Genomic DNA, 13,853 nt, shown 5'->3' with positions numbered 1-13,853 from the left:
AGAACTAAAATGGAATAACTTTTTTGTTTGTTCGTTTTGCTTTGCTTTGTTCCAAATTCCCTAGGTGTTATCAATGTTACCTATGCAACAGTGCCAGGATTACTTGGTATAAGGAATCAGTCCAAAGGGACCTTGGCTGAACCAGGAGTCGATTACATACCTGTGTCTGGTTGGTTGCTTTTAGGAGAAGGGGAAACATCAACTTCTATAAATGTTACTATTCTAGAGGTAAATCTTAATCCTTTTCATCAAGACACAATTGTCCCTGATTTCAGTGTGTGCACAATCTGGGACTTAATTCCTGTAACGTCTGTCATTTTCTGCTGTTTCACTGTGGCTCTTAAGAAATTGTGGAAGGATCTTTTTTGGCCTAATTTTAAACATGGAAAACAGAGGGGTCCAGTTAATCACAGACAGTGTCTTAGAACAATCTTCCTTGCCTTAGGACTGCTATGGACTGATTGCTACATACTTTTCTTTTTTTCAGCGGCTTACTTCTAGTGCTTTTTAAATTCACAATGAAATATGTGTTTAGGAACAGGCTTTTTGTCACCGGAGTGTCTTTTAATTAAATATTATGTGGATGAGTTTCAGGCCTAATAATTGTATTTTAAAGAGCATAGGAACAAATGAATAAAGTCTAATATTTAAAATTGTTGGGGCATAAGTTGTTTTGTTTTTTTGGTTGACTCACATTTTGAAGGATTATGAAAGGAAAAGTTATTGTGCTTTTGTTTTGCAGGATGATCTACCAGAAGAGCAAGAATTCTTTCTGGTTAATTTAACGTCAGTTGAACTTGTCATGAATCCTTTGATGTCATTCCCTCCCAGACTGGGTATAACATCTATATCAGCACCATATTTACTTAAAAATGTATATGAATTGTATATATGTAATAATGCATCTTATTTAAACAGAAGTAGTAAATCATTTTAGTAGCATAATGATGTAAAACATGGTCAAGGCAAGAATAACTAAAAAGGACACTTGTTTAAACACTGTAAGGCTTATATTTCTTGGGATTTGGACAAATATTGCAGGGATTTTATGGGATGTATATTATCATTACATCTCAATGTTGTTAAAAAACTTTGGCATTTAGCAAAATGTATCTCACGAGGAAAAGTTAACTTGCTGGTTGAAGTTAAATTCTTGTGTTCAAATAGGAAAATAGTTTGGGAACACTGAAAAAAACACCAATGAATAATTATTGCTTGACTTACTCAATAGCTTTTGGTATTTCATGCTGTATGGTGCCTGTAATGCATTGCACAAGTAAAAATAGGATCATTCAAATAAGCTGGTGAAAGGGCATAATTTCTCAAGAAGTGGCAGTGCCTATTAATAGAATCTCAAAAGTTGAGGATCACTGCATAGCTTTGTGGGATACATGTTGGGTACATACAGGACACTTCTCGAGGCTAACAAATTCACACTAAGGACATGGTGCTTCCACACTAGCCTTGATTCAAGATTGTAAATTCGAGATAGATGCTATACCCATCCCATAATATTGATAGTTGGTAATCGGCATTATGGCTCAATAAATCAAGTTAACAGTATTACATTTGAAGAGAGTCACATTTAAAATCAAGTTAAAGCCTTGAAATGCAAATTTATCTCATAGTGTGGAAGTGGCTAAAGAATGCATTTTGCAGAAGCATTTAGCTATTCAAAATACAGTGTCTACACACAATAGAGCCTATTTCAAAAAAGAAGCAATTGGATGCACTATGGCTTTTTTGGAAATAAGTGCTATTCCCTGTCTAAACAGGCCTTATTTTGAAATAGCTATTTTGAAATAGTCACTGTTCCTTGTGGAATTATGTTTATGTCTTTCAAAATGAGCCAACTGCTACAGCAAACCCATGAGAAACACAGTTTTGATTTGTGCTTAACTTGCATTAACCTGAGTCAAGTGCAGAGCACCTCCAGCCCCGCCCAGCCCCCGGCTCCTTCAGCTAGGGAGCCTGACATGCAGGCAGCTGCTTGTGGTGCATTTTCCCCTGCTGGGAGAAACTGCGGTGCAGGCAGCTGTGTGTCCCCCAGCTGGGAGAAGCTGGGGACTGTACGGCTGGCCCCCCCACTTCTCCAGCTTCCCGTGTCCCCCAAACCCCCCAATTTACGTGAAATCTGATTTACACAGAGGTTGCCCAGGATGCAACCTCTGCATAAATCAAGGGATAACTGTTTTTCAAAATTATTTTGAAACAGTGATTGCAAGGTATAGATGCTAAAAAAGCTATTTTGAAATAACAGCTGTAATTTTGAAATAACTTTGCAGTGTAGACCTACCATTAATAAGGAGTTGAAACAAAGTCTTGTGCCAAAATAATACTTTGTGTAATTAGCTAGTAAAATGACAAACTTTTCAAAGTCTATTTTATTGCTGTTTTAGTACATATGGTTTTGGGGATCACATTCAATGGATTTCTTTATCTTTTAGTGATAATCCCTTGTCACCTTGTTTGGTTAGTCCTGATCCAATGGCAAAGTTCTCATTGATTTCAAAGACCCTTATGTTAAAGAAATTCATTTATTGTGTGCTTCTAATAGTTTTTCTTTGACCTCTTTCCCCTTTTCTTTGCATGCCCGTAGACATGACTGACTTGATTCATTACAGACTGAAAGGTAAACAGAACATCCAGTGCTGATTTGTGCAGGTTGAGCTGTCATTAGTTCACTGATTTGAAACCATAAATACTTACTGCACAGTCAAAGAATAAGCCATGGGTGAGACAAATTACTTTCCAGAACTAAATTTTGTGACAGGCTATTTAGTCTTTCCCTCCATGATACAGTAAGCCAAGAGAGAGATCAAGTAATTTAGCTGTGATATAGTGAAAAAACATAGCATGAGTATTAGACAAATTTGCAGATGCACACATTATGTATAGGGATAAGATTTAAACCATAATTTTCCTTCGTAATCCTGAATTCTAGACTCTAAATATTCTAGTGGACTCTTGCTAATCTTCATTTTCCTAATCTACACACTTTGTAATTTGCACAAGATTATCAGTTTCCTCTTTTCCCAGCAAAAAGTTAATAGGAAAGTCAGTATGATCAAATCTGATATTACTTGGACTTCATTCTGATGTAAACAAATCCAGGTATTTTACAGACATCAAAATAAGTGATTAAAACATTGTGAGATGCATCATGCATTTTCATTAATTTGCTAAATGTCACAATTTGGAATTTAGAAAGAGTCAGTGCGAGGAATAGGCTGAAACCCTCATCCAGTTGAAGAGAGTGACAAAATTTCGTTGGTGTCAGAGACCAAGATTTCACACACAAAATATATTCTAAGAAATGAAGGTGGAAAGTTCCACAACACTTCTCATTAAAAGATCTGCTTTCAGTTGCTTATACAGGTTGAACCTTTCTAATCCGGCACCCTTTGGACATGACCAGTGCTGAACTGGAGAATTTGCTGGGCCCTGGGAAGTCAATATTGTCTAGCAGCATTACCCACACTTCCACTGCTTACTGGGTTCCTTGAAGACCATTTAGGGAATAAATTAGAGCTAAATAACAGCACAGACCTCAGAGAGCCCAAACTGAGAACTACAAACAAACTTCATGGGATTGTGGGAGATTTGGCCACACCCATGATAAATGGACATCTGACCAACTAAAATTCTGATGAACCATATGCTGGTCTGGATGTTGCTGGACCAGCGTGCTGGACTAGAGAGGTTCAACCTGTAACTTTGCCATACTTCAAGCATTTGTGCTAAAGTGCCTCATGTTACGTCTGTGACTCAGGCTGCATCTTTGTTTCAGCAAAAAATGGTTCATCCATTTCTGAGAAAGACGATGAGGGAAAAAATACGGTTGTAAAGAATTTAAGTGTAAAAACAATTTTCTAGAGAAGCTCTAGTTCTTCCATTATGTGGAGCATGGACTTGAAATTGCATAGGGGTGTCATCATGTGTCTGCATTATTTATTTTGCTATTCCTGTTCAAATTTACAAAAATTTTGCCAAGTTAGAATGCTTTAAAAATTCTCTGTTCCCACCTGCTCAGTAGATGTTTGTTAGCATGTGGCAGCCAAATTCTCCAAAAATGCTGCCTGCCCTGGACTCTATCCTGGGGCTTCAGAGCAGAGCAGGAGTTTAACTTTGATGGCTCTTCCTGACTATGGGGAGCTGCTGTGAAGACTGACTCTCCTCTGCTCTCACTGCTGATACTTCAGCAGCAAGGAGTAGCATAGAAGAGAAGGAAGAAACAGCCTCATTCAAACTCAGAGAGGGTGAGGAATGGGGAAGAAGAACAGATATAGATATGGGGAAGAGGAATTAGGACCCAGAATTTGGGGTAGGCAAAAAAGGGGCAGGAGGAGAGGGGAATAGGAATGAAGGTGGGAGAAGGGCAAGAAATGGGAATGTGAGAAGAAGGGCGTGAGAAGAAGTAGGATACGAGTGGAGAGTTAAGTTGGAGAATATAGGGGTTATCAGCAGAAGAGGGCAAGGAGAAACTGGGAGCATAGAAAGGTCAGCAAGAGTGTGTATTCATACAGAACATGGGATTAAACCCATCGTTTCTCAGCTGCAAAGATTTTTTTTTTTTTTACCTAACAACTAATCGTGAAACATACTGATTATGTTTGTCCCCATTCCTTCTAGTGGCAGGTCTAGGCTAAAGTTTACCACTGAAAGTTTCTCAGTTGAAGTGGTAGAGGTTTGTGCTATGGACCAAAAGATCAGAACCCTACTCATGAACCATATGAAGAGTAAATAAGGTTCCAGAGCCATACATTTTAATTTTTTACATTTTTCCATTATTATAAAACCTGGGAAGTTACATTAACAAAAGAAAATATTTAAAATATTAAGGTTCCAAAACCAAGTGCTTACTTTAGGAAATGCCTGAATCAAAATTGCCTGTGCAGAAATGTTCTCTGAAGAAGTAAAAAGCTGCATTCTTTGCAAAATCAGACCACAGGCATCTCTCATTCTGCACCCAAAAATTAATGGATTAATATGAGAAATTTCTCTGTGCTTTAGTTCTCTGTATGTAAAATTGCTGTAATAAACATCCTGCTGTCACAGGAGTATTATGAAGATAAATTTATTAATATTTGTTGAGCACAAAGCATATGAGTAATGAGGATCATATAAATGCCCATAAGAAAATTAATAATTCCGTGCTCAGAGCAGGGTTTGAATAATGTGCACCACTCATTGGATGAGAGTAAAAAATATTTGATAACAATTTACTTTGATTACCATTCACCCCGTACACTGAATGAGGGTGGGTTCCTTGGAGAACCAAGCATGTGATCATAACGCATATGCAACAAGAGGCCAAAGTAAGGTTGCACAGACAATTAATTGTGGTATTTACTAACTTTTCAGTGCTGGGCTGTACAACCTTAATATTCTTGCAGTGTTGTGTTTTGTTTCTTTGTAATATTGCATATATCTGTGGGAAGGCAGATGTCTAAGTATGTATGTCAGTCTTTCTCTGGAAGATCATTCTTAATTTCATTAATTGGAGACAAGCTTTCCTCAGCACATTCCCAGTTAAACTTTCAACTCTCTTTCCCACTGCAAAGCGTAGCATAGTCTGTGCATAAAGGTTATGTAACAGCCAAGTCCTAAAAAGACAGTATACTTAATTTTTTTTTCTTTTGATATTTTTCTTTAGTTTATTGTATTTTGTCTTTAGATGCAGAAGGTTTGGCTGCTCAGATTGTTATTGATGCCAATGATGGAGTGAGAGGAGTTATTGAATGGCAGAATACCAAGTAAGTCCCATCTTCTATGAAGAACCCAGTTTTTCACAAGTTACGTGAGTATCTTTTCATTCAGTCTTGGAAATTAGTAGCAAAAAACCCAGTGACTTCAATGGGAGCAAGATCAAAACTTTGGTGTAGCTAAGTAGCCTTAAAGTTATCTGAATTGACAAGTAGAGGATTTCTCTTCCATTGGGGAATCATCAGGTAGCTCAGGCCTTGTGCAGAAGTCCCTTTTCTGTCCCTTAGCTTGTCTGCTTTACTGTGGAACAGTTGGCTGAGCAGGTAGCTGGAGGAAAGGAAAGAGGAACATATATACAATTTAAGCCAATTTCCGTGTCCCACCACATTGCATTTTACTGAACCTCAGATTTAGCTCAAGATGTTCAAGGAGATGAGTATGGTATTTTTGAACATATATTGTGTTCTGCTGTAAAGATGAAATTCAGCCCATTGTGGAGGTCTCTCTGTGTGTGTGCCTGTCTGTCTAAACTCTAAAACTATGCATATCTCAATGGTTGAAGGCTGGCAAAGTTGTGAGCATATGTATGCATGTGACACTGTCTGGCTATAGATACATGTGTAGCTCACTTCATTTCTGCACCAGTTGGAATAAATGGGGTTTGAGGAATGTAATCTCCCTCTCCAAAATTTACTGTGTTGGGTTACAGCACAACTCTTCAGTGTTTACTGTTTTACTTCCACACCCATACATATGTAGTACCCAGAGGCACTGAGACCTCATACTAGGAAGTCTCTGCTCTACAGCCTTGGTTGAGAACCAGGCGGCTGGCCTTTAGCTTGTGTGGTAGAGCACAGGGCTGTAGCCCTCTGTGATTGTAGGTTTAATCCCTGATGCCAGCAACCTGGGTCTGTTGGTGTTACATATAGATGTGTCTTTCATTGTACACATGTAAGCAAAGACGGTAGCATAATCAGTAAAACTGGAGTCAGAGGAAGTGGTACTGATGAGACAGCAGGAGAACAGGAAACATGGAGTTAGACTGGAAGCAATTCAGTAACATGGACACAACAGTCCACAGCGTTTCACTTTGTTCTTTGTAAATTGTATTGTTTCTTACTTTGGGAATGAAACAAGGATTAATGGCCGTTTCCTTTCTTGGTTCCAATATTCTTACTGTTGATTCATTCAGAACCAGCACTGAGACTGGGAGGGGCGGAAACTTCTGCATGGGCACTCCCTTTGCCCCTTATGTGGAGCATTGTATAGAAGACCCTCCACAATGGACTGAATTCCACCTTTAAAGTAAAAGGCAATGCAAAAATTATGTTAGACACATTGCTTAAACAGTAAAGAAGTCTTACTTCAAAATGTGATTAACAACTATCTGACTTGTTTATCGTAAACCCAAACTGCAATGTTAAAGAATATTTTTAGGGTTGTAAAGTCAAGGATTCAAAATGTAGAAAATGCCTTTGTCACCTTATTCAAAGCCCTGTATGTATTCATAATGATAGGCTTTATGTGGTCACGCACCATTTGTTTTGTGATATGTAGATGACAGTGGCTATATAGGTCTACATAATTCAGTAACAGGCAACATTGCTTTAGTAGAGGATTATATTAGCAATTCACCAAGAACTGGAGGTATGTATCTAACTTAATCACTTTTTAATGTGAAGCTGCTGCCTGTCAGAGATAACAAATATCATCTCTACTGTACTGCATACTGAAAACTGCACACTTATAATTGGTAGGAAGCTGGAAGTTTGTGGTCACTGGTTTGAATGAATAAGAATTGTGTACTGTCTATTAAATTTGTTGCTCTCATCTGATCACTGCTGTTACATACTACTGCTATAAGAGAGGATTCTTCTGATGTTTTATTTTAGTTTTGAAATTGATGAAACCCATGGAAATCTAACATTAGTAGCCTACCGGAACAGAGGATCTTCTGGCAATGTATCTTTGTTTTTCTATGCACAAAATCTGGAAGCAAAACTGGGACTGGATTTTAATGTGACATCAAGGGTAAGAAGCAAACAAAAGTAGTATTATTCATTTCTCGACTCCTTAGTATTGTTAATGCAATTATTATTCTCAATTGACAAAATCATGCTAGGTTCTGATCTAGATATTCATGTTGAGTTGCATGTTTTCTCAACCAAATATAATGAGAAATTATTAGAAAATAAGATTACATTTTTTGAATAAATCATCTAAATAATCTAAGTTCTAAAACTTTATACTTGGATTATGTGCGTAACCTTTGGGAAAATATGTCATTCATATTTGAAAGTCATTAGTCTTCAAAAGACCCTTTACGATAGGCCTCTTTAAAAATTTGCTTCAGTGGAGCATGCTTATTGGTCCTGGTTCTGGTGGAAGCCCTCAATTCCTGGTTTTAGCTAAGTTAAAAGATACACTCAGAATTTGGTCCTTTGTTTCCATTTTTCTTCACCTTTTTAAGAACTTTGTAAGCCAGACTTACCATTTTTTTTGTACTTGCTTATCTCACATCCTTTCTAAAATGTCATGTCTTACATGTTTCACCACCAGACACTCTCTTTTGCTGATGGAGAAAGGTATAAATACATTGACATTATGGTTTTTGATGATGATATTCCTGAAGGTGATGAGAAATTCCAGTTAATTTTAACAAATCCTTCCTTGGGGTTGGAGCTAGGACAGAACACAACAGGTAAATTAGACTTACCAATTACCTACGACTTTGTAACTGTTTACTTTGCAGCTGTTTTCATTGCATTTTTGCCTAAGGAATCATTGTATCCTTGAAACCATCATTTACCTATTGCAAATGACTGTGCTTTTGATGAAGATTCTAAAACCTGTAATGAAATTTATGTAACTGCCAAGATTCTATTTGAAATGTGTGAAACGTAAAACAAGATTTATGTAAATATTAAGTTTTGTGAAGAATCATGCTGTACAGCATAGTGGTCTTGGGTTTTTTGCAATATCTGGAGCTACACTTAAACCTGCCTCAAGAGTAACATATGAACCTCTTCTCTGAATGCTGTTAAGATATGATATGTAGGATAATAACATGAAAAGAATATTCTTTTTTAATCTAATAAGTATAAGCTTGATTCTTCCCACTTGGCAATTTATACCTTAGTCTGAATATAGTTATATGACTATATTGCTAATTATGACTAAGGTAGCAGAATCTTGCTTTTCATTATCAGAAAATTTTCCCATGGAAGCCTAATAAATTTAAAAGTTGGCAGAATGTGCACAATTCCTTTTGTGTAAGTCAGTTATAGTTACAGAAACAGTTTTATATTAATAGAAAATTACACACACGCACACATACACACACACATTTGATATGAATGGAAGGGGTACTTTGCAATATATTCTCCACATGTTTGGATGGTACAAAAACTCTCATGCTCTCATGTGAAGTCCTGATGCAGCAAGGTACTCAAGTATATACCTGAATTTAAGTATGGGAGCAATCCCATTGAAGACAATGGGATGGCTTTTGTGTTTAAAGGTGGGTGAGAGTCTACTTGTATCTTTAAAGTTAGGCATGCAGTTAGTTTCTTTATTGAATTAAAATCAATGAGATGCCTTTTGTGGGAAGAAGGGACAGGTTCACCTAGTGTGTATATGTAGTTATAAATATATATGTGTGTGAATAATGATGTTTTCTGGATAGAGCTATAGAAAGGCCATATATGCACTTACCATAATTGTTTTATTTTTATCCTAGTTTTATTGTGGCCATTAAACAAAATACATTTCCACTGTTTTTCTTCCAAAAGCCACAGTTACCATCCTTGCCAGCGATGATGGTCATGGAGTTTTGTCATTCAATAACAGCAATCACTTTTTCCTGAGGGAGCAGTCTGCTCTACACTTGATGGAAAGTGTTGCTGTACTGAACGTTATTAGAGAACCTCCCCAGGGGATATTTGGCACTGTAACTGTTCAGTATCTTGTGAGAGAAATTAATTCTTCAGCTGCATCAGTGGACCTGACCCCTTCACAAGGATATATCGTGCTGGAAGAGGGAGTCAGATTCAAGGTAATATTGCAGGTTTATTACAATATAAAAATTAGACTTTGTTTTTGCTGTGTGAGAAGCTTACAGAGAGGTCCACATTTCATATTAGACCTGATTTCCTGTTGCATTTTGTTTTATCTCTTGATGTTGCAGACAACAGAGAACAAGAATTCTCTAGTCTGGCAACATCCATCATCTGGCAGGACCACGGATGTTACTGGATCAGAGACTACCAGCTGAGAGGGGTTTAGAGCAAAAAGGGCCAGTGGCTGGGAGCCCTGCCTGGCAGTAGGGCTGGTGGCCCTGTGAAGGGGATGCCAGGGGCTTGTGTCCCTGATGCTGGCTCCCCAGCTGGTGCTTGTGCCAGCTGTCTGGCTGGGGCTTGTGCTGCCTCCCTGGCCTGGGATCGGACCTGCCTCTGAGGGGTCAACAGGGCCAGGGCTGGCTGTGGTTAAGGCGACTGCTAGGGCTGGAGATGGGCAAGGGGGTGAGGCTGGAGGCATCCCTTTGTCTGACATCCCTCATTCGGGACAGATCAGGTCTCAAGGGTTCTGGATGAGGGAGGTACAACCTGTAGTAGGTAAAATGTAATACAATTTTTCATTCTGTATAGTAAGAATACTTTAATTGCTTTCAGTTGTACAGAATGCGTTACTGGAAGTGCAAGAAAATATGCCATTAACTAATGCGGTTCAGACAACAAAAATGTAAATTCTAGTTAGTCCTTGTGGAGTGGGAGCAGGAGCCCACGCTCAAAAAAAAAAAAAAAAAGTCAACCTAGAAAATGGATGATCTTGTTCAACTTTCTGTTAATGTTTCTTCATTTTGGGTGAAATCCTGGCCCCATTGAAGTCAATGGCTGTTTTGTCTTTACCCTCAGTGAAATGAGGATTGCATCTTTATTTGTCTAAATAAAACACCTATATGTAAGTTATAAGTACCATGCAATAAATATTAAAAACATACTGATGGCCCTTCATAAAAATTCACATGGATTAATGCTTCCAACTGACCAAAACAAAACCACAAAATAATGTTCAGTCTAAAAGCCTGTCTGAAGGAAGAGAAGCAATCTTGTGGAATTTGAAGTTTTGAGTGGATTCAGTCTGGGGTAGCAAGTTTTTATGTGAACTGCATTTTAAAGCTAATCAAAGAATGTTTTTTGTTCTTGAAAGATTTTTTAAAGGTTTCATTTTCATCAGCATTGCTCTCCTAAAGCTTTCATGTTTTTGACACATACTTGGAAACCCATAACTGCAAGTTTTATTCTTCGAAGGAAATGCTTTCATTTTTAAAATGAAAGCCTGAAAAATATAATCAAAAATGGATATTGCTTAAATTTCTATTCTGATGAAAAAGCATTCTAAATGAAAAGTCTTGATAACTTTTTTAAAAATAAAACTGTCACCACTCTTTGGTCATTATCAGGGACTATTGGATCTTAACTGATGTAGAGCCTGGAATATGTGCAATGAAAGTCAAAATGTATAAATTAAAACTGTTGTGATTTGGACATGGTGAAGTGCATAGTGTCTGGAATGAATCTTAGAACATGTAGGTGTTTCCCACAAGCACTGGAATTAAATTAGTAGCCAGTGCATCACAGCTTTTATGTGGAAACATTAACCTAACCTTCTCAAAATCTGGATGCTCACAAAATACACCCCAAATATTATAGAAATTTTTATTTGGAGTAAGCAAAGACCATCAATACCTATGGCAAGGTCTGTATCTGAAAGATCACAGGCATCTGGTTAGCTGCAGATATATTGCTGTTATTTGTATCAGCACAAGCAGTAAAATGTCTGTACTTGTATACTTACTAATGTGCATGTGACACTGGAAAAAGATAGTCCTGTATCCACAAGAGAAGATCAAAGTACAATATTCCTCTGCAATTCTGTGTCACTGTTTCCCAACCTGGATGGTGAACCTTCCTCAGAAGTGTCCCACTCTTGTGCTGTGGCAAGCGGAACAGAAAAAAGCAGCTGGCCTAGAGAGTTTCATACACTACTTCCCTCCCATCCTCTGAGTTTGTAAACACACATTCTCTTCTTTGGGTGAAGCCACTAGCTATCAGCTTTGTCTTTCTGGTTCTTTGTTCTTTGGGTTTATAAAGTAGATACCCAAATAACAAACATGTCATAAACGGGGCTATAGATTTGGGCAGTCCACTCGTGCCCTCTGTTCCCTGACACTTAGCTCCGTTACAGTAACATTTATTTGTATTGCCATAGTGCCCAGGAGCCTCAGTTACGGAACAGGACCCCATTGAGTCAGGTGCTCTAACAAACACAGAACAAAAAGACAGTCCCTGCACCTGTAGGTGGCCTCACTCAGTGGCTATGTCTACACTAGAGTCTTGTTGACAACCTGCAGAGCGTCCAGATTCCCAAGGAGTTCTGTCAAACGTAAATGCCCATGAGGCAGAACACCTTTGTCAACAGAAAGCTGGTCCAGACATTCCAAGGGGCCCTCTGTCAATGGGCAGGCAGAGCTTCCAGAATACTGGGCAGCCCTGTCTGCTGTACTTCGGATTGGCTGTTTCACTGTTAGAACTGCTGGGAAGTCCGGCTGCTTTCTGTCTTGTGATCCACTGGGCAGTGTGTAGTCTGTTGACAGATGAGTCTAGTGTAGACTTAGCCAGTGTCTATAAAGCTGCCTGGTCAGTGGGAAACAGGGATGCAGGGAAAGAGATAGAGATAGAACAAGAAAGAAAAATAAATATAAAAGAAAGTGGGGGATTTGTTTGTTTTAAAGGGAATACAAAGGGGAGGGGCAGGTTCCTCTGCTAAGCCTTCAGAAGGGCATTCCAGAAGAAAATGGTTAGAATCAGGTCCTCTAGATCTTCTTCTAGCCCCATTCTCCCACCACCACTGCTTCTGTGTCGCCCAGTATCAGTAAGTGCTAGTTGACTTCCATATTGGTGTACGCTTTTATTAAGTACTGTAAAAGCACAGAGATGAGAGAGCTGGTGATGGTACCATGTCTTAGTGACTTCATCTACTTGTTTTGCTCTCAGACTTTGCACATTTCTGCCATAGTAGATGAAGAACCAGAGATGGATGAACATTTTATCGTCACTCTTTTCAATCCAGTGGGAGGAGCCAGACTCGGCACAAGAGTGGAAACTATGATCACAGTGTTACAGAACCAGGCCCCATTGGGTCTATTTAGTATCTATCCAGTTGCAAATAGGTATAGTATTCTAATTCAGTTGTAACAAGGCTACTTAGTCAAACCCTGTAAACAAGATAATTCTCTGCATCTTTGTTGGTGGATTTGTTTAAAAGAACATCAGGTAATGTGCAAGCCACAGTTTTTGAAGGCAATTAAAGAGCTTTTAAAGTGTAGGGTATCTGTTAAATAACATTACTTCTGTACCAAAGAAAAGAATAAGATTGAAAATGAACTTTTCTTCTCCAGAGTATATAGCGCTAGCACTTAAAACCAAAACCAAAAACCCAGCAACCTTGGATGAAAGCTGGGCTGAGATTTTTAGATTTGGATTTAGATTGTCTTCTTGCTACTGCTATTTTAATGTTTGTAGCATTATTATGCATCTGTGTTTTTATTTGTGCGTGCTATGTGTGGAGGGTTCTCTCAGGTCTGGGCACTTGTACAGGTTGTAGCCCATGTTCCAGCTCCTTCAGAGGTTCTGGCTGCACTTTTCCCCCACACCTATTCGTATTTGCACACCCCATCCATGGCCCCCTGAAGTCACAAGACCTCCTCATCAAGCTCCCACTGGCCCTCGCCAAAGTGGCAATCTACAATACCACAAGGAGGGTGCTCGACAAGGGGGTGCTTGAAAGAGTCAGCTTGAAGACTAAGTTCCCTTCCCATTGTTCTGTAACAGCATAGCTGTAATTATACACATCTGCATGTGCACACACACACTTGCTAAGTTAAAAGAATGTTATTCAAATTGCAAAGTCAAAGGAGCAACTCAGAAGTTAAGAAATGTAAGATTTAGCCTCCCTTCTTCAGAGTCTCTGTGTCAATCTTCTCCCATTCTACCCTAAATCCAGCCTCATAGTTCAGCTAGACTAAAGCCACATCTACACTAGCCGGCTATTTTGAAGTAGCCATGCCAACCTCGAAATAGCGCCCG

The 13,853-nt window shown here is 38.6% G+C and overlaps 1 protein-coding gene across 1 annotated transcript in view; it reads left to right on the top strand.

The window, feature by feature from the left end:
- The window catches only part of ADGRV1 (adhesion G protein-coupled receptor V1), a 378,918-nt gene that overhangs the window by 84,205 nt on the left and 280,860 nt on the right, over positions 1-13,853 (top strand). Inside the window, exons 38-45 of the mRNA XM_074994210.1 lie at positions 65-228; positions 743-836; positions 2,600-2,632; positions 5,678-5,756; positions 7,599-7,737; positions 8,266-8,407; positions 9,498-9,760; positions 12,762-12,937. Of these exons, the coding sequence (XP_074850311.1) occupies positions 65-228; positions 743-836; positions 2,600-2,632; positions 5,678-5,756; positions 7,599-7,737; positions 8,266-8,407; positions 9,498-9,760; positions 12,762-12,937 (1,090 nt within the window). The remainder of the gene's footprint in view (positions 1-64; positions 229-742; positions 837-2,599; positions 2,633-5,677; positions 5,757-7,598; positions 7,738-8,265; positions 8,408-9,497; positions 9,761-12,761; positions 12,938-13,853) is intronic.

The sequence above is a fragment of the Carettochelys insculpta genome, chromosome 5, assembly GCF_033958435.1.
Source record: "Carettochelys insculpta isolate YL-2023 chromosome 5, ASM3395843v1, whole genome shotgun sequence".
In the NCBI taxonomy this organism is placed as follows: Eukaryota; Metazoa; Chordata; order Testudines; family Carettochelyidae; genus Carettochelys; species Carettochelys insculpta.
Note: the sequence above shows the minus strand (reverse complement) of the source record. Positions and strands in the feature narration are given on the sequence as shown.